General features: G+C 38.8%; 1 protein-coding gene across 1 annotated transcript; it reads right to left on the bottom strand.

Moving 5' to 3' along the window:
• Positions 1–699: 699 nt before the first annotated feature.
• On the bottom strand, positions 700–2,236 carry LOC18439156 (leucine-rich repeat extensin-like protein 4). Its single transcript, XM_006849328.3, has one exon. The coding sequence runs from the start codon at positions 2,158–2,160 to the stop codon at positions 976–978; it is 1,185 nt and encodes a 394-aa protein (XP_006849391.1). The 5' UTR covers positions 2,161–2,236; the 3' UTR covers positions 700–975.
• Between the last annotated feature and the right edge of the window lie 20,242 nt (positions 2,237–22,478).

The following is a 22,478-nucleotide window of genomic DNA, read 5'->3' as shown; positions in this document are numbered from 1 at the left end:
GTTCATCCTGTAGGGCTACATCCACGGCCTCGACAATTAGAAATCCACTATTAGTAAAGGACCAACACAATGAAAAATACAGTTTTGGGTTACAAGAGATAATGCATATCTCTAAACATCAATAAAGGACCATCACCGATCTTCCCTTCTAAACCCGCTCTCCTGACTGAGGAACACCGTCGATTAACATCATCTTTCCCATCTCAATACCGCTACTGGAAAGATAACTTTGATAACAACAACGATTTTCTCTCTCTAAAAGTGAAAGTTAACCAACCTAAAACTCATGGGAATACCGCCTCTCTCTTAGAGGCCATGTCTCTCTCTCTTGGAAGCCCATCTCCATATTGGTGATCCATTCCTATAACCCCCAAACAGGTGACGTTCAAAAGGATGGATAGTACGTACTCATTCACTCTCTTATAAAGGCCTCACTTTCTTGCTTCCCAAAAAAGTCAATTTCTTATTTCCTATAATACCGTAATCTTTAGGAAAAAATATATGAGATTCCATACCTTAAAGGGCCAAATATGTTAAAAATTAGCAAGGTGTTTGGAACATCAGACCGGTGTACCACCTTGTTAATTTTAACAAATTTTGGTCATCCATTTATTTAACATATTTAAATATTATGAGGACAAACATTTCAAAAAAATAAGCATAAATCTTGTTTAGTTGTCCATCCAAATGGGGCCTTGCTTTTTATTTGATCTACGACAATACTCTCCTAGTTGCTTTTCATATTACTTTAAATAAGGTGCATCAACCCTTGTCCTTACAATTGTCTAATGCCATATCCATTATTGTAAGTCTAGTACCAAGAGAAGGTCGAGTGAGAGTGGGTAAGGGCAAGATGCTATCGGAAATAGCAGTCGCTGTACATCAAAAGCCATGTCTAAATATTTATCTAAGGTCCATGGCCCGGTGAGAGAGCCAGCAGTCACTGTACATTAAAAGCCATGTCTAAATATTTATCTAAAGGCCATGGCCCGGCGACGGAGCCAGCGCCGGAAACCCTACTGGTGCAACAATGGAGGCCCCATTGTTGCCACCTTCGCAATGAAACGCAACGCAATCGACAGGGTGTCGACCGAATGCTTCGCATTCGCTTTTCCTCCTCTGTCTCGGTCTCTCTGGCAAACAATTTTGAGTATCGTTGAATGAAGTCAGATTCTGACAAACATTCGCCTCTTCGAAGAAGTAATTGTCAGAAGCTGTGAAGTTCTCCAGCACCGGCAACATGCACACCGCGTCTAGCAGAGGTCCGGTCAACATGTTATGTGCCACATTGAGCTGCTCCAGCTTGGCCAGCCCGGCAATGCTATAAGGGAGGTGACCCACCAGTCGGTTCGAACTCACATCCAACACTTTCAGCTTATACAGCCAACCGACCGCCTCCGGCAAGCATCCAGTCAGGTTCGCATTGATGAGCACCAATTCCTCCAAACTCTCTGCTAGTTTGCTTATGCTCTCTGGAATGCACCCGCCGAAGTTATTGTTGGCAAAGACAATCACTGAGGCCGTAGAAGCACCTATATTCGAAGGAATCACCGAGGTAAATCTGTTGTTGTTGACAAAAATCGCATCGAGCCTTGTCTGGAGAAGTGCAGGGGGAAGCATTCCCTCAAATTCATTGAAACGAATGTCGAGATATCTGAGAGAGGGGAGGTTGAGGAGGTGAGAGGGGAACGGGCCACCAAAACGATTGTTGCTGAGGTCAAGCTCGAAGAGGAGAGGGAGGTGACCGAATTCGAGGGGTACAAGCCCGGCGAAGCGGTTGGAGTTGAGGTGGATGAGGGCCAAGTCAGAGAGGAGAGCAAGATGAGGGGAGAGGACACCAGCTATGTCGGCAAAGTTGAGATCAATTCCGGCAACCGTTAAAATGTCGGGATCGTCAGGTGCAGGGGCACAAAAGATGCCGGTGTAGTTGCATACATTGGGGCCGGACCATGTGGAGGTGATGTTAGAAGGGTCCGAGTAGAAGAGAAGCCTCCATGCTTGGAGCGCTATGTATGCTCGGCGCAGGCGCGGGTTGGCCATGCTGGTGGCATTAGTGGTGGCATGGTGGTGGTGGTAGTGGTGTTTCGAGTCCGAGGGCCAAAATATTAAGAGGAGGGAGAGAAGGAGGGTTGTGAGATGGATTCCTTTAAGAGCTGCCATTGACAACGTTGCTTGGCAGGTGGCGGGGAAGTCCTCTTATAATCTCTCTCACCTTTCATGTGATATTTTATTTTCTTTTCATGTAATATCTTTGCTCATACACTACACCAAATAAACATAACAAAATATTATTTGCAATTGTATGCTATGGAATCATTTATCTTTAGAAAATGTATACAATGGGGACTGGGTGTCTTTAGAAAATGGGACTGGAACTGCACACTCTATGCTGGACGGATTTTTTTTTTTTTTTTTGGAGGTTTGGCACAAAAATTTGTCAGACCGCAAAAAATTTAGACCTGACAAAAAATATGTCAGTACTCACAAATTCTAGTAGCTTTTCCCCTGCCCATAATGCGGTCCGACAAAGAGTGCACCGAACTGTATAAAAAAATGGAGAGAGAGAGTGAGGGAGGATAAAGAGAGAAACAAGTAGAGAGAAAGGGAGAGGATGGGTGGAGAGAGAAAAAAGAGAGATAAAAAGGAAAGAAAGATGAAAATGACAATTTTGTTTCAAAACTCATTGACTTTTTGATTGGAAGATAAATGTAAAGAAAAATAGTATTTGGGTTTAAGGTATAATACAAAAAGTATTGGAAGATAAGATGTGTGGAAAGTTATTTTTTAAAGATATTTATAATTTTCTCTTAATAATAAATGGTCTCTTTGTATATTTTTTCATAATATTTATAATAAACAAAATTGATTTGAATACCCCTGCATGCTAAAAGTTCATGTCTTCGATTAAAATCTACTCGCATGCACCTCCAAATCCTCCTAAAATATGATGTTCCAGTGCCAAAAACATTTTGATGGCCTAAAAGCCCATTTTGACACCCAATTGGTGAAATTTAAAGCTCCATAAATGCTGCAAAACCAACATAGCCATAACACTTAGACATTTTGAATAGAGATTGTTTAAATAATGTATTACAGGAGCACTATTTTAGGACTTAAAATCTTTTTTTTCATATTCATAGATATCAAGGTCAAAATGATCGATTTTATATTTTTTTGATGTCAAAAGAACCTGTTCGAGTGAATTTATGAGGTGCATTTAACTATGTATGGTTGTGACCTTAAAAATTTTTATTTTATATTCAAGGTTTGGAGCCAATATTCCTTGGTATTGGATTCCCTCCTTTCATTTTTCATTCTCTCCACCAAGTTAGTATGTGCTTTCAACCAATTGAGGAAAAAAACTAAAACGAAAAGGTGAAAGAACAAGAAAAAAATTTTATGAGAAGTATCTCTATTTTTTAATAAATTTCTAAATACTTAAATTTTTAGAGAAATATATCTATATTGATTCTTTAACTTTCTATAATTTTTTTATCAAAAATTCCCTTCAAAGTTCTATTAAAACCATGGTGGTCGAAGACCCACACCTTAAATTGTTTTATAGACCATCATGGTACTAATATAAACAAGGGAAAGGTTTCTATGCTTCCCCTACGGTATAGAAGTTCTATCCTCCCCTAACCATCCAACCATTCAATTTTGATCAAGAGAGCCACTCACCGTTTGATCTTAGATCCGATATCTCAAAGCATTTTTTTTTTATACAAATTGTATGAATATGAAATTTGGTACGTGTTATCTTCTCATTGGGACGCACCTATAAAAATATATTAAAAATAATTTTTCGATAAAATATAATGACCAAATTACTCCTTGAAATTTACAGGGATATTTTGGTCATTTTATTTTATTGAAAATATTTTTTTTATATTTTTTGCTAGTGCGAGTTTAATAGAAGAATGGACGTCCAAAATTTCGTTTCAAAATAGTTTATAAAAATAAAATTAAAAATAAAATAGTATAGAGACGTGACATTGTGGTTGGGGCAATCTTAGCTCTCCATTCAGAATGGACGGTTGGATCAAGGGAAAGATAGAACTTCCATGCTGTATGGGAAGCATAGAAAACTTGCCCATAAAACAAACCACAAAGTTGGGTATTGGAACATCACAATTCTAAAGGCAGTTCTGGTACAAAAATCATAAAAAGGCAAAGAATGGATATAGATATGTAGATTTCAAATAATTTGGGTATTTTCAAATATATTAAAAAAAAAATTTCTGATAATTACCCAAGAAAAAGAAATACACAATGCACCAGACAAGCAATAATATCCATGGAAGAAGTTATCAGGACTGAAGAGATGATCTCTGGAGAGGGACAGCCATGATAGATGATCTATAGAGAGGGATAGCAATGATCAAGACCTCCCTCCTACAAATGAATATCCACAATTAAATTCTTCCATTTTTTTCTTTTTTCTTGTGAATTGCACATTTGGTATGAGAGGCTGGCTCCTAGATTAGTTTGCTTCAAAATATGGAAATTTCATATGGTTTAAGACTTTTTATAGCACTTTGAATGTAACTTGGATTCTATTGTCCCAATGAGGATATGAGTTGACACCATGGCATAAATTTGAAACCTAAGCAAACTCGGAATAGAAATGACATTGAAAATGGAGTCAGCATTTCCTCTTTGTAGAGAGCGGAATAATGGGATTAAAACTTCTTATAAATAAGTGAAGGGCTCAAGAGTCCTCCTTTAAAATTATGTTGAATTTTTTTCAAAATATCTCTTATTAGGGTTGAGAAATCTAGACAACAAAGACTACTTTGGAAATTTGACACACTTAAGTGGCTAAATCCAATTGACAAAAATACTCCTAGTTGTGCAGAGCTGGGAGCTGGAGAACTATCAAATGATGCAAATACCTCCAGTTTTGTATTGCCAAGCCTGAAAATTTGTAGGTACTTATTTTGGTTCGAATTACCAAATTATCCCTTGTCATTCAAGATTCCCAACTCTCAACAAAGGTGATTTGGAGACTTCTGAACAAATTTTTTAAGGATGTGTTTTAATGAAATGAAACTTAAAAAATAACCACAATAGTAAATGGGATCTTTTTTAGCCCCTTTTATATCTTGTAAAGATAATGCAAGTCCTTTAATGATATTTTCCCTTCTGAAAGGGCCATTTTATGAATATTATGCCAAACATAAATGAAGACTGTTGAAAAGTTTAGAGAATGGTAAACACCCCATTTTTTGGCTGAGAAAATTTTAGATAATCGAAAATATTGAAAATCCTGGTAATTTGGCTTCGTCCCTTTCTAGCCAAATCCTAATTTTTGCCTTATCAAAAACGTTATTTTTCTAGCCTAAACCATACTAAGGACCATACATCTGTAATACACTGTAGTTCACCCTATCCATGGTCCATATGTTATTCCCTGCTCCACGTTTCCCGTCTCTCTCTCTCTTTCTCTCCCTTCATTTGTGGCATAGTATTACTCAACCCCCACGTGGCCCCACTCTCTCTCTCCACCCCCTTCTCTTCCCTCCGTTACTCAGTCTTCCTCACTCAAAACTCTCCCTCATTCTCAATCAATATCCCCACGTGGCCCCCCACTCTCTCTCCCTCTACCAGACATCTCCCTCCGTCTCTCCTCATTTCTCTTCTTCCCCTTGATAATTCTCCCTATCTCACTCAAACTCTCTCCCTCATTTTCACTCAGATGCACCCCCTAACACTCCACTATTCCCCCCTCTCTCTCTCTCTTTCATCCCATCATCACTTTCCCTCTTATCAAATCCTAATGATCCTCTCTCACACAACCAATGTTATCAAATTCGTTTTATTTTGGCTGAAATCTTTGGATTTTAAGCCTAAATCGAAATGAAAAGAAGCATGGTCTTGCCGTTTTGGTCATATTCAGACCACTTCAGCTAGATTCGGACCGCTTCGGGTCTAAATCGGCAAAAGCTTCGGACCGCTTCAGACCGTTTCGGCTTGTTTCGGTCTACTTCGGGAAGAAAAATACCCATATACAAATAGTTTTTTATTTTTTATTATTTAATTTTTTTATTATTTTTATATATTATATATATAAATATCTAATTTATTTATATTAAATTAAAAAAATCCGAAGTCTTCCCCCTAATCGACAGAAACATCTAATTGCTTCATTTTTCTCATCAAAATTAATAAAACTCCCAAATGAACGTGACAGCATTGATATCGCCCATTACTCTCCCCCTCTTCCTCTTACACGTGCCTCTCTCTCTTTTTTTCTTCTCTACCTTCAATTGATCTTTTCCCCTTTCCTTAACATGCATGCACTTCTCTTTCTCTCTCTTGTGATTACCAAATCCCAACGCCTCCCTCTACCCTTTCTCCATGTCTTAAACCCATCATGGCACACCCATCCCCGTCTCTCCAAAACTGACACCGCCTCACTCCAATCCATCTCTTGCTCATCTCCAACTACCTCATCCCCATCTCTTAAAACGGGCACCGCCCCTCTTCCTCTCTCTCTAGTTGGAGATTCAAATAATTGAAACCCCAATTGAATCGATCACCAAATATCACACACTCAATACTGAATCGCTAAAATTGATAATTCAAGAATAAGTTCAAAGATCGTGTACAATTATTTAGAAAAAAAATAAATTAGAGATACAAACATAATCATGAGAGAAAATTAGAGAGAGACAAACCACAACACAAATTTAACATGCCTCCCACAGGCAAGCCGGCAAGTAATTCAACTATCAAAAGAGAAATTCACATGAAGATACAATGTTACCTCAATGTAGAAAATTGATGAAAAACATCATTAAAAAATATCTTCTTATGATCACCCAAAAACCACAATTTACCTCGTTTCACTTCGGATGATCCAAAGACATCAGCAATACAAACTCATACACTTTCTCCACTAAAAATAGACAATAAATCACTCTTCGCATCTTTCCCTTTCTCAACACAACCCAAGGAAGCCCTAGCCCTTTCTAGAGAGAGAGAGAGAGAGGAGTTCTAACCAAGAAAGAAAATTTGTATGTGTCTCATATTCCTCTTTTCTAGCTTTTGTACAAGTTATTTAATTTAGTAATAAAAAACCTCAAAACAAATGGGCTAAACAAAAAGCATCTGAAAGGTGATTTTTCTATCGTCATTCAACAATCTCTACATTGATAGCAAATCACCTACTTACCTTGTTAAGAATCCCCTTTTTACTTCTTCATGAAGTCTAGAGAAGTTAGACTCCATTTTAACTTCTCTATCATCTTCGTGAGCATATCTGCCACATTTTCTTTGGTTCCAACTTTTACCAATCGAACCAAATCATCTTCAACAATGTGAAAACATAATGGTATCTGAGTAATATGTGTTTCATCCTCTTGTGATAAACGGGATTATTAGCCAAATTAATGGCACTCATATTATCACAAAGTATTTTCATGGGCTTATAATTGATACCCAATTCTCTCATAGGGCCTTGAAGCCAACCTGCTTCTTTGCTTACTTTCGTTGCCGCCATGTATTCTGCCTCGGTATTAGACAATGTCACCGTTTGTTGAAGTTTAAACATCCAACTTACTGGTCCATTTACGAATTTGAAAACATAGCCAGTAGTTGATCTTCCTCTCTTAAGATCACCGGCATAATTTGTATCAATATAGCCTTGAATGTGCCCCGAGCCTTTACCAAATATAATGACATAATCACTTGTACCTCTCAAATAACGAATTTTTGCACCTTCCCAATGAGCTTTTCCGGGATTTGCTATAAAATGACTCAAGACACCAACCGAATATACTATGTCTGCTCTAGTGTACACCATGGCAAACATTAGGTTTCCCGCAATACTTGCATACGTCACCTTAGCCATATTCTCTTTATCATCCATAGTCTTCGAACTTGGCTTGGAAGACAACTTGAAATGAGGAGTTAATGGAGTCTTCATCGGCTTTGCCTTGTTCATGCAAAACTTATCAAGCATGGCTAGTTGAAAACGGATTTGCACAAAAAAAAGTATCGACTTTCTTGAAATTAGAATAATCACAAGGAGTTCCAGACCATACCTCTTGAGATTTTTTCTCCTCCAAAGCTATCAAAGGTGATCTATTGATGAGATAACAAGTCGTCATCATGGTTTTGACCTATAGCTCTTGCTCTAATCTGGCATTACTAAACATACTTATAGCTCACTCTATCAAAATGTGATTCATCCTTTCCACAACACCATTTTGTTGGGGAGTGTAAATCGGTGTGAAATGCTTCTTAATTCTTTCATCGTTAAAAAATTTTATAAACTCATCGGAATTGTACTCCTTCCCATTGTCGGTGCAAAGTGTTTTGATGGGGCACCCAGTACTCTTCTCAAATTCGACCTTAAATGCTTAAAGGCAAAAAATGCATCACTCTTTAATTTAAGAGTGAACACCCATACCTTCCTTGAGAAGTCATCTATAAAAGAAATAAAATACCATGCACCACCATATGACATTATGGGTGGGGGCTCCCATAAAATCAAAGTGAATATAATCAAGTATTTTCTTGCTTGCATGGCATTCGGCTTTAAAAATTCGTCTATGTCATTTCTCATAGACACAATGCCCACAAAATTCATATTCTCCAAATTTTATGGAGGGAATTAACTTCCTCTTCATCAAAATCTCCCCCTTTTCACTCAAGTGTTCCAACCTCCAATGCTATAAGCATAGCGGAAGATCATTATTCCCCACTTACAGAATTTGCCACATCATTAATAATGGAGCTTCCCAATAACTTATACAAGTTCCCAACTCTAACACCATTGATCACAATAAGAGAACCCTTTGTTTACGATGTAAAATCTTATAGATCCTCCGACGAAGATCTCTCGGATCTTGACAAGTTAAACTGATGAAAATACAGTGGTAGAGAAAGTGGGACAAATCGAAGTCAAATCTGAGGCCAGATCTACCCGAAAACAAGGAGATCTGCTCTCAAATCTGTGGCAGAGCCAACATGATCTAAAAACATCAAAACACGATTTCAAAGCAATAAACTGATCAAAATATTCAAAATAAGATCAAAAACAGTAAAAGAAGAAGAAATAAAAGGGAAAGAAACTATACCAAACCGAGCCAGATGGCTCAGGACTCCCGAGCCTTCGAGGGGTCGCCCATATCAGCATCAGCGTCCTCTTTGTCTCTCTTATTCAGATGTTGACCAGCAGATCTCTAGTGTAGAAGGGTTGTGCCCTAAAGATAGTTTGGATCTAGGGTTGTTGTGCCTTAGGTCTAGGTCTTTCAGGCTCAAGATTAGGGTTAATGTTTTCTCAGCTAGAAGTCTGTTCTAGGGTTTCAATCCTCTTCTCTAGGGTTTCCCTCTCTCTCCCCTCAAATGGCCACGAAAAAGAGCTTATATAAGGGCCAAGAATCTGTTGGGAAGGATAGCTTTGCATAACCAACAGATCCTCCAGCCAAAAATTCCATTTTTTGGGATACAGATCTAGGCGATACCAGTGGTGTCACCCAAGAAAAAGGGTAAAAAGCATCACGAAAGGGCAAGAAATCTACCCAAAAAGAAAATTTTCAAATTTGGGCGAAAAGGGGTTGGGTGACATCACTCGTGTCACCCAGTCTAGGCTGGGCGACACGACTAGTGTCGCCCAAACAAAAAATAGTCCAAATTGAATTTTTTTTCACTTCAAGTATGTTCATCATCCTCTTGTAAAGCTCTCAGAGAAAATTTGGGTCAAAAAACATTTTTTTTACTATTTTTAATGATTTTTTCGGTAAACTAGGGCGTCTATAGGATTCCGAGTTAAATTAGGGTTTCTGCAGGGTTTCGGATAGACACATTGGTTTTGAGTCACATGGTAGGTTATGTGGACTATAGATTTGGATTTACTAGAATAAGTGTAGTTCTAAGGATTCAGGAAACCACAGAATTTGCCAGATTTAAAATGGGGTGTCTACAGTTGCCCCTCTTTGGCACTCCCTGACCTTCAAGGGATAGGTGAGTGGCAAAGAAGTAGACACTTTGGCATTCCATGTTCTTCGAGGGGCAAGTGAATGTCAAAGATAATGCAGACATTTTAAATATTTTTTTTAGATCACGTGGTTAGAGGGCACACCAACTAATTCCTCCAAGCCATTGCTCTCACCTAGCTCACCCACCTAGCCATTTTTCCTCCTAGGGTTTTTGGCGTGAGATGTCGATGAGTTACATAAGCTTGAAACTCGAGTTAGATATTTTGGTCATGCCACTTTTAACCCTAGCATCTTCTTTAATTTCCTAAGGGTTTCCTAAGGTTTTCTATAAGAAGAGACTTGTCTGGCCGATTCTGAAGACAGAGACGACGCAGCAACGCAGTAATCGTGGCAACGCTATAGTCATCATATACGGGTGTCCAAGCTCCTTTGTTTTAAAATTCTTTTTAGAAATTTTGAAAAGAAGGGGAAATTTTAAAATAGAACCCAGAGCAAGGACAGGTTATGATTTTAACAAAGAAATTAAAGTTTTTGAAAACACAAGATATATAGTGAAAATTTTAAAAAGAGAAAGATATTTCGAAAAACAGGGTTGGTTAGCAATTTTAAATCCTACTACCATAGAGCCCACTAAGCAGTTTAACGTCATGCAGCGATGGACGATGTACTCGGCAGTTATACTCATACGACTGTGGAGTTTTTATTTTTTTTTTATTTTTTTTTGCTGCCCCTGTTTGGGGATGGTTTTCTTTTAATGTAGGTCCTACAATTTAACCACTTGTGACCCCTTTGGTGGACCATATGTGAGCGCATCGGGTCCTTGCTTGAATCTTCATGACAAGGAATCATCAAGTATTTCTTTTCTCTTCTAACCTCAACTCTTGTACTACAATTCAATGAGAGTTCTCTGGAGTTTTGCGCGAAACGGAGTCTTGAAAATACAGGATACTACCCTTGGGTGTTCAGAATCTCTTTGGATTTCCAGATTTCATTCCTCAACCATTCACCTTTCGAAGTTTCAGACGATCTAGATCATTAACAATGTTCCGTCAGGCTAATGCTTATTAATTTTCTTTTAATACCACTTTGACTCTGGGGGAGGAAGAGGAGATGTTTAGAGAGAAAAGACTTTGAAGAGTAGAAGAAAGGAAGGAACTTCTTCTTTTTCATAGCCCCAGCGTCCCTTTCAAGTGTTCTGCCTGGTAGCCTTTTTTCCAACGCTTGGGGTTCCTTTCGGATTTTTAGCCCAACGGATTTTTTTTTTTTTTTTATCACTCCAGGGTCCCTTTTGGGTGTTCAGCCCGATAATCTTTTTTCAACACTTAATGTTCCTTTTAGATTTTCAGTCCAAGGGATTTTTTTTTTTTATGAAGAAGAAAACAACGACAAAGGAAGAGGAGGAGGAGGAAGAAGAGTCAAAGGTGCCCCCTTTTTTTTTTAGTCAATTCGCCTTAAGATCATATAAGAATTCGATCATGTTTTCTTCCTCCAAGTGGTAGGGAGGTTCTAATATTGGTCTTCCTCCGATTTCCTTTTACCCAGGTTGGCATCCAAAATCTCTTTGACAATGGTTGTTGAATTACGTTGAACTTTTTTGTTAAACTGCTCTACTTGAACCTTGATTTTGGGACTAAAAATCACTCTCAGTTTCCTAATCCCTCAGTCTTTTGTATGGACAGATAGGCTCATCAGGGTTTTCCCGTTAATGGAATACTTGAAGTGTGAGGCATGAATACCTCATTTGGTTATTCGCAAAATGAAGAGTGATCACCCAACTCCTTTTCGATAATATTTTTCATTGCAAATTTCGAGTTGCTTTTCGAAGGTTAACTCCATGGTAGGCTCCTTTTTAAGTGAGACTCTTGCACCAGAAGAGTGATTAAGTTGGTATCAGATGGCCTTATGGCATGTTGGGAGTGAATAAATGAGGGTTGAATCTCATTAATTGCTCATATTGTGTCCTCTTCATGAGAGGAGATTGCCCCTATTGAGTAGTTTGATGAGGTCGACCCTGCAGGGCTTTCTGTTTCGTTGGGAACTTGTTCGTCATGAGCTGAACTTGCTTAATATGGGGGTGTCTCGGTTATTGGAGTTGTGCTCCTACCCCAGTTAAGCTCTGGAAATTTCTCCTCTTGAGGAGGTGATCCAATTTGGCCCTCAGTTTTTAATTCCTCATCCCAAATGAGTGGATCATCTAGAAAGTCTTGTGAAGGTGGCCCAGGTGACCCCTTTAGAATTTCTAAAGGTTCGAGCTTTGTCGTATCTAATGAAGGTGTCAAATCTTTGAGAATAATCACATCTTGGCTCTTTGCTTCTCTACCATCTACAACTGGATTCATCTTAGAAGGTGACTCAATTAAATCTTCTATGCTTGGCTCCTCATCCCATATAGGTGGGTTAGCCAAGAAGTCTGGTGAAGGTGGCCTAGGTGGGCCCCTTAGAATTTTCAAAAGTTCGACTTCTTTTGATATTTGAGATGTTGGCCCCTTGTTTGGAAGTGTAATGAGAGACTTTGGGGTGTTGACCCCTTGTTTGGAAGATGATCCCTTCTCGTTGATCTAGATCACATCAAGTTCTAACACGTCATCGTCATCATATTGATCCCAGTTAGGTGGGTCGTCAAGGTTTTTAGGTAAAGGGCTTCCTTTTAACACTTGCTCATTTGCCCCCTCATGAGTCATTGTCCCAGAATTAAGGTTTTCTTGCCATCATGGGCTTGGGAGTCCATAGTTTCAAAACCTTAGTTGAGCTTATGCTCGAGTTCATATTGCTCTTGCGAGTTTGATTCATTGCCACACACGTATGAACCATTTATTTTGTTAACTTAGAAGTACGGGTTGAAGGGTTCATATGTCTTGGTGTGACTCTTAATGATAAGGATTTCTTGTGCCACTTTTGGGAGTGTATCTTGGAGTGGAATTCCATATGCGATACCTTTTTCTTTTTCCCTTTCTTCGGTTATGGGCTTGGAGCTAAGATCATCCTCACTGCTTTGATCTTGAGTATCCTTAGTCATTAACTCCTGGGTGAGGTTATGCTCGCTTTGTTCTTCATCTTCTGGACTTTCCAGTTGATTTCTTCTTGTGCTCCGAGGCTTTTGTAGATATTCTTCGGGTTTGGGCACAGCATGTGATTCTCTCGAGTTAATCAGGCTAACATCAGTATTCTTTGTCAAGACATCTAGAGTTTTTGTTTCTTCTTTGTCAACATCTTCTTTTATGACACTTGTCATGTCGTTATCAATGAGATCTTGGACTCTATGTCTGAAAGCTCGACATTCCTCAGTTCTATGGGCATAGTTTTGATGCTAATTGGACCATCGAGATGTATCGCCTCCATGGAAAGGAGGAATCTTGGCTTCTGTCGGTAATTCTATGAGCCTTGCCTTAAGCAACTTCTTCATGACATCAGTCATAGGCTCATCAATGGGAGTGAATTCCCTTAGTATGGAAGTCTGCATTCTCTATGTAGTAGAACGAATTTTAGTCTTTCTTTGTGAATAGTTTACAGGAGGCTTGCTTTTCTTGATCATAGTCACCTCTCTTTCTTGAGAGGACTCTCCACCAGTCGAGTTATCAAAAACTAAGGTCTCATTCTTCTTGGCTTGCTCATATCGCGATACTCTTTCAAACACTACGTCAAATGAGTAAGGGACTACCCCCATACTGAAGAACGTGACATATTCTGGAGTCATGTTCTTTAACGTCATGCTTACCTTTGTGCCTTCATTGAGTGGAATTTCAATGACTCGCATAGCGGCCTCTTTGAATCTGGTTATAAACAGGGAAGGTTACTTACCTAACTTTTGTTTGGTGGAAGTTAACTCACTAAGGGAGATGGGTCTTGGCCTTCCTCCACTATAGCGGCAGGAAAATTGCCTGAACATTTCGTCAAGAATTGCTTGAGGGTCGTCCTTCATGAATCTTCGATGTCACATCAAGGGTTCTTCTGATAATCTATACGAGAACATGACCTTAAGTTGGTTGGGTCGGTCTCGCAGTGTGTGGACCATCAATAAGTAGGCGTTGATGTGTGTCTCGAGATCCTCTTTCCTTGAAAATATGTTTCTAAACTGCGGCATCACAAACTCCACTGGTAGATCTTCTAGGTGTCCCAAAATTTCTTGTACATAAGCTTTAGGAGTTGAGAAATCCCATATTCCTATTTTCTCTAAAGAGTTTTGGAGGTGTTTCATACGAGCGAATTGAGTCGTCGTTATAGCTGTGAGCTGGCTCGGTTGTATGGTCTGTTGAACTGAACTTTGTGGTATGTGGCTCTTATAAACTGGCTGTTGGGCCCATGTAGCCCCCAGGACAGAGCCTGAGGAATGTGTTGAACTAGATGTGCCAATTGTTGGCTTGTAGACTCACCGGAGTTGAATTGGGTCATAGCATACCCATTACTCGGAGGTTGCACAACTTGGCCATGCAAGGAGGCCTGCAGGATAGGATCTCCACTTAACTAGAATGGACGACTCAACCTGTTATGACGACTAAACCTCTGACCTTGAGAGGTTAAGTCTACCTGACCCTAACCTTAGTTGGATGATCTATCCCTAAGGTTAGGGTACTCTCTTGCCCTAGCACTGGACTGAAAGAGTGAAGGAATATCGTAGCTACTGCTAGGTCGAGTCTGCCCTCGAGGTAGAATTGGGCTCAGGTGATGATTAGGACTAAACCCCTGGTCTATAGTGGGTTGGATTGGCAGGCTAATAGCCCTAGGATTATCCTGGTTTGAGCCAAAATGTTGGACTTGGCCTATGGCTTGAGCTTCTGACCTGACTTTTGTGGATTGAGTGCGTTGGATGGTGTATCCTCTACTGAGCAGGTTTTGAAAGTAAGCAGGCACTTTAGGATTGTCTTTATATCGAGTTAGGTCAAAACCCTAATCTTTACTGGTGATGGGTTACTCGGGTAGACTTTCCCTAAATGTATATGAACCCACTCGCCCACTGACTGGCTGATTGCCAAGATTGGAATGTTGGCCTCTAATTGGCAGTCGGGGTTCATACGGCTGAGATCGGCTGACTCAAAGTTTTGGGCTGGGGCCTTCTTCTTGTTGTGTTGACTGGATTTGAGGTTAACCCCTATGTCTTTGAGGATTTCCCTTGGCCTGACCCCTTGACTATTCAAGGTGTTACGAACCTTATGAACCTGTTGGCTCATGACTTCTAAAGGGTGGCCTTGAAAGCAGCTTGGATGGCTAGGTTTGGTTCCATGTGGGTCGAGAGTCAGCTCACTGACATGAGTGCTATGGGTGATTTGTGAGGGTGCAATGTGACGGTGCCCTCTCGGACTGACTAGATTCTCTAGATCTAGACTGAGCTGGGGTCATAGGGTTGGACCTTGCTCTGCTATGATCCTGGGTCATGATTTTGAGACTCGATGAGATCTAGACTCGACGCTTCAGGGTAGGCCTAGTCTGACTCTAGGGGCAAACCTTAACTGAGACTTAGGCTAAGACTAAACTGGAATCTAGACTTGCTAGACTAAATGGGTTTTGGTTTAGACCATGAACTCGGGTAAGCCTAGTCTAGCTCTAAAGGAAACTCTAAACTTAGACCTATGCTAGAACCTAGACTAGATAGGTACGAGTCTCGGCTCGGACCAAGAGTGGATCTAGGTTCGGACCTACGTGTGGCCTGATTTGGACCTGGACTAAGCTGGGTGCAAGCCTGGGCTTGGACCAAGTGGGTTTTGAAGATCAGATGAGGTGTGGACCCAGACTGGATCAAGGTTGGTTTAGGCACGAGCCCTTAGCTCGGACCAAAAGGGGGCTTAGGTTCGAACCTAGGGGTGAACCTGGTTCAGACCTGGGCTAGGCTGGGTATAAGCCTGAACTTGGACCTAGAGAGTTTTGATGATCAGACCTGGTGTGGACCTTGACTAGATCAAAGATGAACTAAGAATGAGCCTTCGGCTCGGACCAAGAGGGAGCCTAAGTTCGGATCCAATCGAGACCTGGTTCAGACCTGGGCTAAGCTGGGTACAAGCCTGAGCTTGGACTAAGAGGGTTCAGCTTAGACCAAAAGCAGGTCCGGACTAAGATCTAAGACTAACCAACATAAATAAGCATGCAAGCACACGAAAACGTTTGACATAGATTATAGGTAGGCTTGGCTTGAGAGTGGGTTCCTAACTATTGAAATGCGACGAGGCAGATATAGGTCCCCACATAGGTCCTGACCTCCTGTTATAGGATTTTCACCAGGTCCTACTATACATGGAGTTGCTTTTAAGCAAAGGATTGCGAAGGGATGCTCACAGGTAAAGTTACGAAAATCCCAACTGCCTCGACTCTCAAAGCTAGGTTCCCCTCATGCCGTTAATGCGGATTTTGGGGGTTTTCTAAATATTTGTTTCATGGTTTCCCTGGCACTCCCAGTTCGTTGCGTGCTAGAGTATGTAAAGAAGCAGACAATCAAAAATAAAGTGGCATGCAAGCAGGCACACAATGCAATGAAGAAATAAAGCGAGCGCTTGGCACTCGTCATGCTTAGCAATGTGTGCTTCGAGGCAAAGCTTGCTCGAAGCACAGTATAGATGGAGGCGTAAGCAACCCCTAAGAAGGTATAGTCACAATAGCGAGACCAAGCACAGTCCGTGCTAAGTCGAGCACGGCCAGAGTCGAGGGTGACTCGAACGGAACATGGTTTAGGGAGGGTGCAAGAAAACCTCAATGCATTTTTTTTTTTTTTATCCTTTTAAATTTGATGAAACACAGTTAAACTAAGCATGGTTAAAGCAGGGAAAACATGATCTCAATCAAAATTAACAAACTAAAATAAAGTCAGAAAGCTAGAAACATAACCGACGTATCTAAAGCAAAATATTATTTTTATATTTTTAAAAATCTTATTTTGAGCTAAAATTTGGTGAACAATAAGCCAAAAGCCCTAGAAGAGGCATGTGGGGTCCCAGAAGTTTTCTGGGACCACTGCAACTGGGTGACACTGGTGGTGTCGCTCGGGCGGCACTATTGGTGTCGCCCTTGCAGGCTGGGCGATACTGCTGGTGTCACCCAAAAAATAAAAATTTAGTATTTTTTTCTTATGAATTTTGATGAAATAATGTCACATTAAACTTTCAGAAGTAGGGAAAATAATATTTCTAAAAAATTAAATTAAAATAAAGTAAAACAGAAAAGTGCAGATAGAACATACATGTATCAAGTAAAATATTTTTTTTGTATTTTTAAAAAAATTATTTTGATCTGAAATGTTTTGAGCAATCACAAGAGAGTCCCTAGAACAAGACTGCAAAGTTTCAGAAGATTCTGAAACTTCTAAATTTAGACGACACGAGATGTCGCCCTGAATCTGGGCGGCATTGGTGGTGTCGCCCAGAACAAACAGGGTTTCGCAGTACCGAAACCCTGGGTCTTGGTCATAGCCAACTTTTGGGACCTTTTGTGACTAAAATCAGTGAATAAAAATCGTATTTTGGCGCTTGGATCAAGCTCAAAATGCCCCATGGTGGGTGCCAAACTGTTTACGATGTAAAATCTGACAGATCCTCTAATGAAGATCTCTCAGATCTTGACACCTTAAACTTATGAAAATATAGTGGTAGAAAAAGTGAGACAAATCGAATTCAGATCTAAGGTCAGATCTGCCCAGAAACAGCAGATTTGCTTTCAGATCTGTGACAGAGCAAGCATGATTCAAAACATCAAAACACGATTTCAAAGCAATAAACACCTCAAAATAATCAAAATAAGATCAAAAACAGTAAAAGAAGAAGAAATAAAGGGGAAGGAATGAATATCATACCGGGCCGGATGGCCCGGGACTCCCAAGCCTTCGAGCGCTCACCCATATCAGCACCAGCGTCCTCTTTGCCTCTCTGATTCGGATGTTGACCTGCATATCTCTAGTGTAGAAGGGTTGTCGTGCCTTAAAGATAGTTTAGATCTAGGGTTGTTGTGCCTTAGGTCTAGGTTTTTCAGGGTTAAGGTTTTCTCAATTAGAAGTATGTTCTAGGGTTACAATCCTCTTATGTTTTAGGGTTTCAATCCTCTTCTCTAGGGTTTCCCTCTCTCTCCCCTCAAATGGCCACGAAAAAGAGAATGTATAAGGGCCAAGAATCTGTTGGGAAGGATATCTTTTCATAACCAATAGATCCTCCAACCAAAACTTCTGTGTTTTGGGGGTACAAATCTGGGTGACACCACTGGTTTCGCCCAAGAAAAAGGGTAAAAATCATCACGAAAGGCAAGAAATTGACCCAAAAAGGAAATTTTCAAATTTGGGCCAAAAGGGGTTGTGCGACACCAGTCGGGTCACCTAGTCTAGGCTGGGTGACATTGCTAATGTCTCCTAAACAAAAAATTGTCTAAATTGAATTTTGTTTTCACTTCAGGTGTATTCATCTGCCTCTTGTGAAGCTCTCAGAGAAAATTTGGGTCAAAAATGAATTTTTTACTATTTTTAATTATTTTTTAAGTAAAACAAGGCGTCTGCAAGATTCTGGAGGATTTCTGTAGGGTTCCGGGTAAGCAGATTGGTTCTCGGTCACAGGGTAGGTTGTGTGGACTATTGATTTTGGTTTACTAGGATAAGTGTCGTCCTAAGGGTTTAGGAAACCACAGAATTTGTCAGATTTAAAATGGGGTGTCTACACCCTTAGATACTTTGAGAACTCCCCCTTGTCTAGTGAATTTATAGCCACTAGAATCCAATAAAGAAAGAGAAATTAAACTTTTCTTCAAGTACAGCACATATCGAACATGCTCAAGTGTGCGGATACTTCCATCATATATCCTTAATTTTACCATGTCAATCTCAACCATTCTACTACTTGAATTGTTTCTCATCAACACGGAACCACCATCACATGGTTCATATGAACTAAGCCATGACTTATGTGGGCACCTATGATGTGTAGCACCACTATCCAAAATCCAATTTTGATGAAATTCGTGATTGCAACCCATGGCATAAACCACTTTTTCAATAAATCCGGATGTAGATTCCTCCATTTGATTTACCTCATTCTTGGATTCAATGGTTTCTTTTGCTTTTTCAAATTTTTGTCCTTTTTTTTGTACAAGTTTTCTTCATATGTTCGGCTTCACCGCATCCCCAACAAATAAACTTGTTTCCTTAGCCTTTAGACTTTGATCGACCTTTCGACTTAGATCTTGAAGAAGAAATACCTCTCTCACTTGAACGATCTCTTGAAAAATGAACTTTCAATTCCAATTCTCCAATAGATGCCTTTTTTTGAAGTTCATGGGCAAGCAAAGTACTACTCATCATACTTAAGTCAAATGAATCTTCTTTAGTACAACTTAATATTGTAACTAAATTATCATAAGATTCCGATAAAGTACATAACAACATTACTGCCTTGTCTTCATCTTTTATTTTTTACCAACATTATCAAGTTTACAAATAATGCTATTGAAAGTGTTCAAATGATCGAAAACTTTTGTCCCCTCTTTCATCCTTAAACTAAACAATTTTCTATTTAATACAATATGGTTTGTAAGATATTTGTTTTGATAAATACTTTCCAATTTCTCCCACAAATCCTTTGCCTTCTTCTCTCCCACTATATTGAATAAAACCTTATTTGCTAGGCACAATCAAATTGTAGCCATAGCCTTAAGGCCTATTTCCTCTCAATCCTCATTATTCATAGACTCCGGTTTGTTTTCTTTCTGAGTAATGTTTTGTTTTGTATAATCCTTGTTGGACCAAAGTATCATGAATTTGAATTGTCCATATCTCAAAATCATTTTGTCCATCAAATTTTTCCACCTCAAACCGATTATTCGCCATTCTCCCAAATCTATTGCATAAACTCTAATGCTCTGATACCACTTGTTGGAGATTCGGATACCCGAAACTCTAATTTAATCGACTATTGATTATCACGCACTTAATAGCGAACATGTAAAATCGATAATCCAATAATAAGCTCAAGGATCATGTGCAATAATTTAGAAAAAATAAATTAGAGATGGAGACATAATCACGAAAGAAAATTAGAGAGAGATAAACCACAATACAAATTTAACGTAGTTCACCCATAACGCTACGTCCACAGGCAAGCTAGCAAGTAATTCCACTATCAAAAGAGAAATTTACAAATGGATACAATAATACCTCAATAGATAAAATTGGTGAAAATCATCACCAAAATATACCTTCTTGTAATCAACTAAAATCTACGATTTACTCGATTTCACTTCGGATGATCCAAAGACATGAGCAATACAAGCTCATACACTTTGTCCACTTAAAATGGATAATAAATCCTTCTTCACCTATTTTTCTTTCTCAACACAACCCAAAGAAGCCCTAGCCCCTTTCTAGAGAGAGAGAGAGAGAAAAGAGTTCTAACCAAGAAAGAAAACGCGTGTGTGTGTCATATTCCCTTTTTCTAGCTTTTATACAAATCACTTAATTTACTGACAAAAAACTCAAAACAAATGAGCAAAATACAAAAGCAACCAAAGGTGATTTTTCTATCCCCATTCAACATCTCTCTCGAGCTGGGAACAAAGATTTTTCTATCCCCATTAAACATCTCTCGAGAGCTACTGGGAACAAAAAAAGAAAAACTTTTTCAAGCCCCTCAAACACTTGAGCGCAAACCTCTCCTAAACCCCGCAAACCCGTAACAGCTCTATTTCCCTCTCTCAACACTAAGCACATAAGCTCTAAGATCCCTAAAACTCTGATTTGAGGACCATCCTGAACACATAGATCTGTCGTGAGCTCCATCATCTCAAACTCTTTTTTTGATCTAAGCAAAGAACTCAAAATCGAGCATCTCTGGCTCGATCCTCCAACAGATAAGAGGAACGATTCCCTTACATCGACAAACTCTGTTCCAAGCCTCCAACTGTAGGTGTCGGGCCAGCGTGCCCTAGCCTCATTCCAAGTAGGCCTAGATATCTTGTCTTTACTTTCTCATTGATTTAACCTTTGTTTTGGCTGCTATATTTTCAAAAATTATCCATTTTTCCTTAACTTTCTAATTCTTTATTTTATTTTAGATTTTAGGCGATTTTTAGTTGGCACTACCGATGGACAACCAAAAAAGCGACTACTAGGGTCATTTTTCTTTTTTAGTCCATAATTTCATGGAGCCCAATTTTCTACCTCTAAATCAACAAGTTTAAATGATAAATTAAGCAGAAATATTATTTTGCCAAAATTTCACGCATAAATAGTTTGGCACCCACTACGGACTCGTTAAGCTAACTTTTGCCTAAAAACCAAAAAAAATAGATCCAAATCTTTATTTTGGGGGCTTGTTTTAGAAAATCGTTTATTTTTTTTATTATTATGATTATTATTATTATTATTATTATTATTATTATTATTATTATTATTAGTACTATGATTATTATTATTATTATTATTATTATTATTATTATTATTATTATTATTATTATTATTATTATTATTATTATTATTATTATTATTATTATTATTATTATTAGATTTTTCTATATGATATTCAAATTGTTCACAGAAGTCTCCTAGTTCTTTTTTATCAGTCATTTTCTGTTTATCTAATTGCTTTTTTAATTTCATATCAATGCATAGGACTAATCCTTCAGCACATATTTCTGCAGATAATTCTCTTAATGTATAAACAGAATATGGTATGATTCCTCCATTCTTATTTTTTAATCTAGTTTTTACGTTCTCAGCAAATAAATATGGTAATCAAGCAACAAATTTTTCTTTCCAATGATCCTGTTGGTTGTCTTCTCTACTCAATAGTCTAGAAAAGAAAACATCTTTGTACCATTTATAATGGGATAAGGTTGGACATCGCAAATTAGATAGTAAATCCTCATATCGTGCTTCAAGTAAGGCTGTACTCCCCACATAATGAAGTGCGATGGTATAAATGAGAGTATTGACAGCATTACTTTCATAATATAGAATACCTTGATTATTTTCATTTTTTACAGTCCATTGACGAATATTATTGAGAATTTGTTGTTTGGTATTTTCAGGTAAGTGGAAGTCCCACCAACCTCGAAGCCATCCTGTGAAACCACAAACAATAGCTTTGGCAACTTCTTGATCACGGTTGCCTACGATTTTGCATGCAGAAGCATACATGGTTATATGTTTCATGGTGTCTAAATTCTGTTGTTCAGACAATCCATCTATATTCCAATTTACTATTGATCTGCCATAATAAGAAATATTCTGTGCTACTAGGTCTTCTTCAAATTGTATATCTACAGGAGTAGGTCTATGATGATAAGGTCTAGCTATTAATGGTTTCCATGATTTCCCATATATTATTCTTTGAATGTTATTAGTGTCTTGATTATGACTATCTTCCTTAAAAGCTTCTTCCATATTTTCTATTGTGTCAGCAATTATGGGTGTCTTTGCCTGTAAGGTTAATGTAGATAATTCAGGAATATCCATTCTTTTTTGTTTTTTGTCCTAAATTTCTAATTTTGATATTAACTGATCCATTAAGGTCTTATTATCTTCTCCAAGTTTAAATTTTTCTTTATCAAGTGATGGGGGTGGTTTGAATAAGACAT

Source organism: Amborella trichopoda, chromosome 2, assembly GCF_054954075.1.
Source record: "Amborella trichopoda isolate Santa Cruz 75 chromosome 2, AtrichopodaSantaCruz75HAP2 v2.0, whole genome shotgun sequence".
Classification (NCBI taxonomy): domain Eukaryota; kingdom Viridiplantae; phylum Streptophyta; class Magnoliopsida; order Amborellales; family Amborellaceae; genus Amborella; species Amborella trichopoda.
Note: the sequence above shows the minus strand (reverse complement) of the source record. Positions and strands in the feature narration are given on the sequence as shown.

What these genes read in the sequence shown, in the direction of transcription:
- LOC18439156 (XM_006849328.3), bottom strand. Translation starts at nt 2,160, where the DNA reads ATGGCAGCTCTTAAAGGAATCCATCTCACAACCCTCCTTCTCTCCCTC.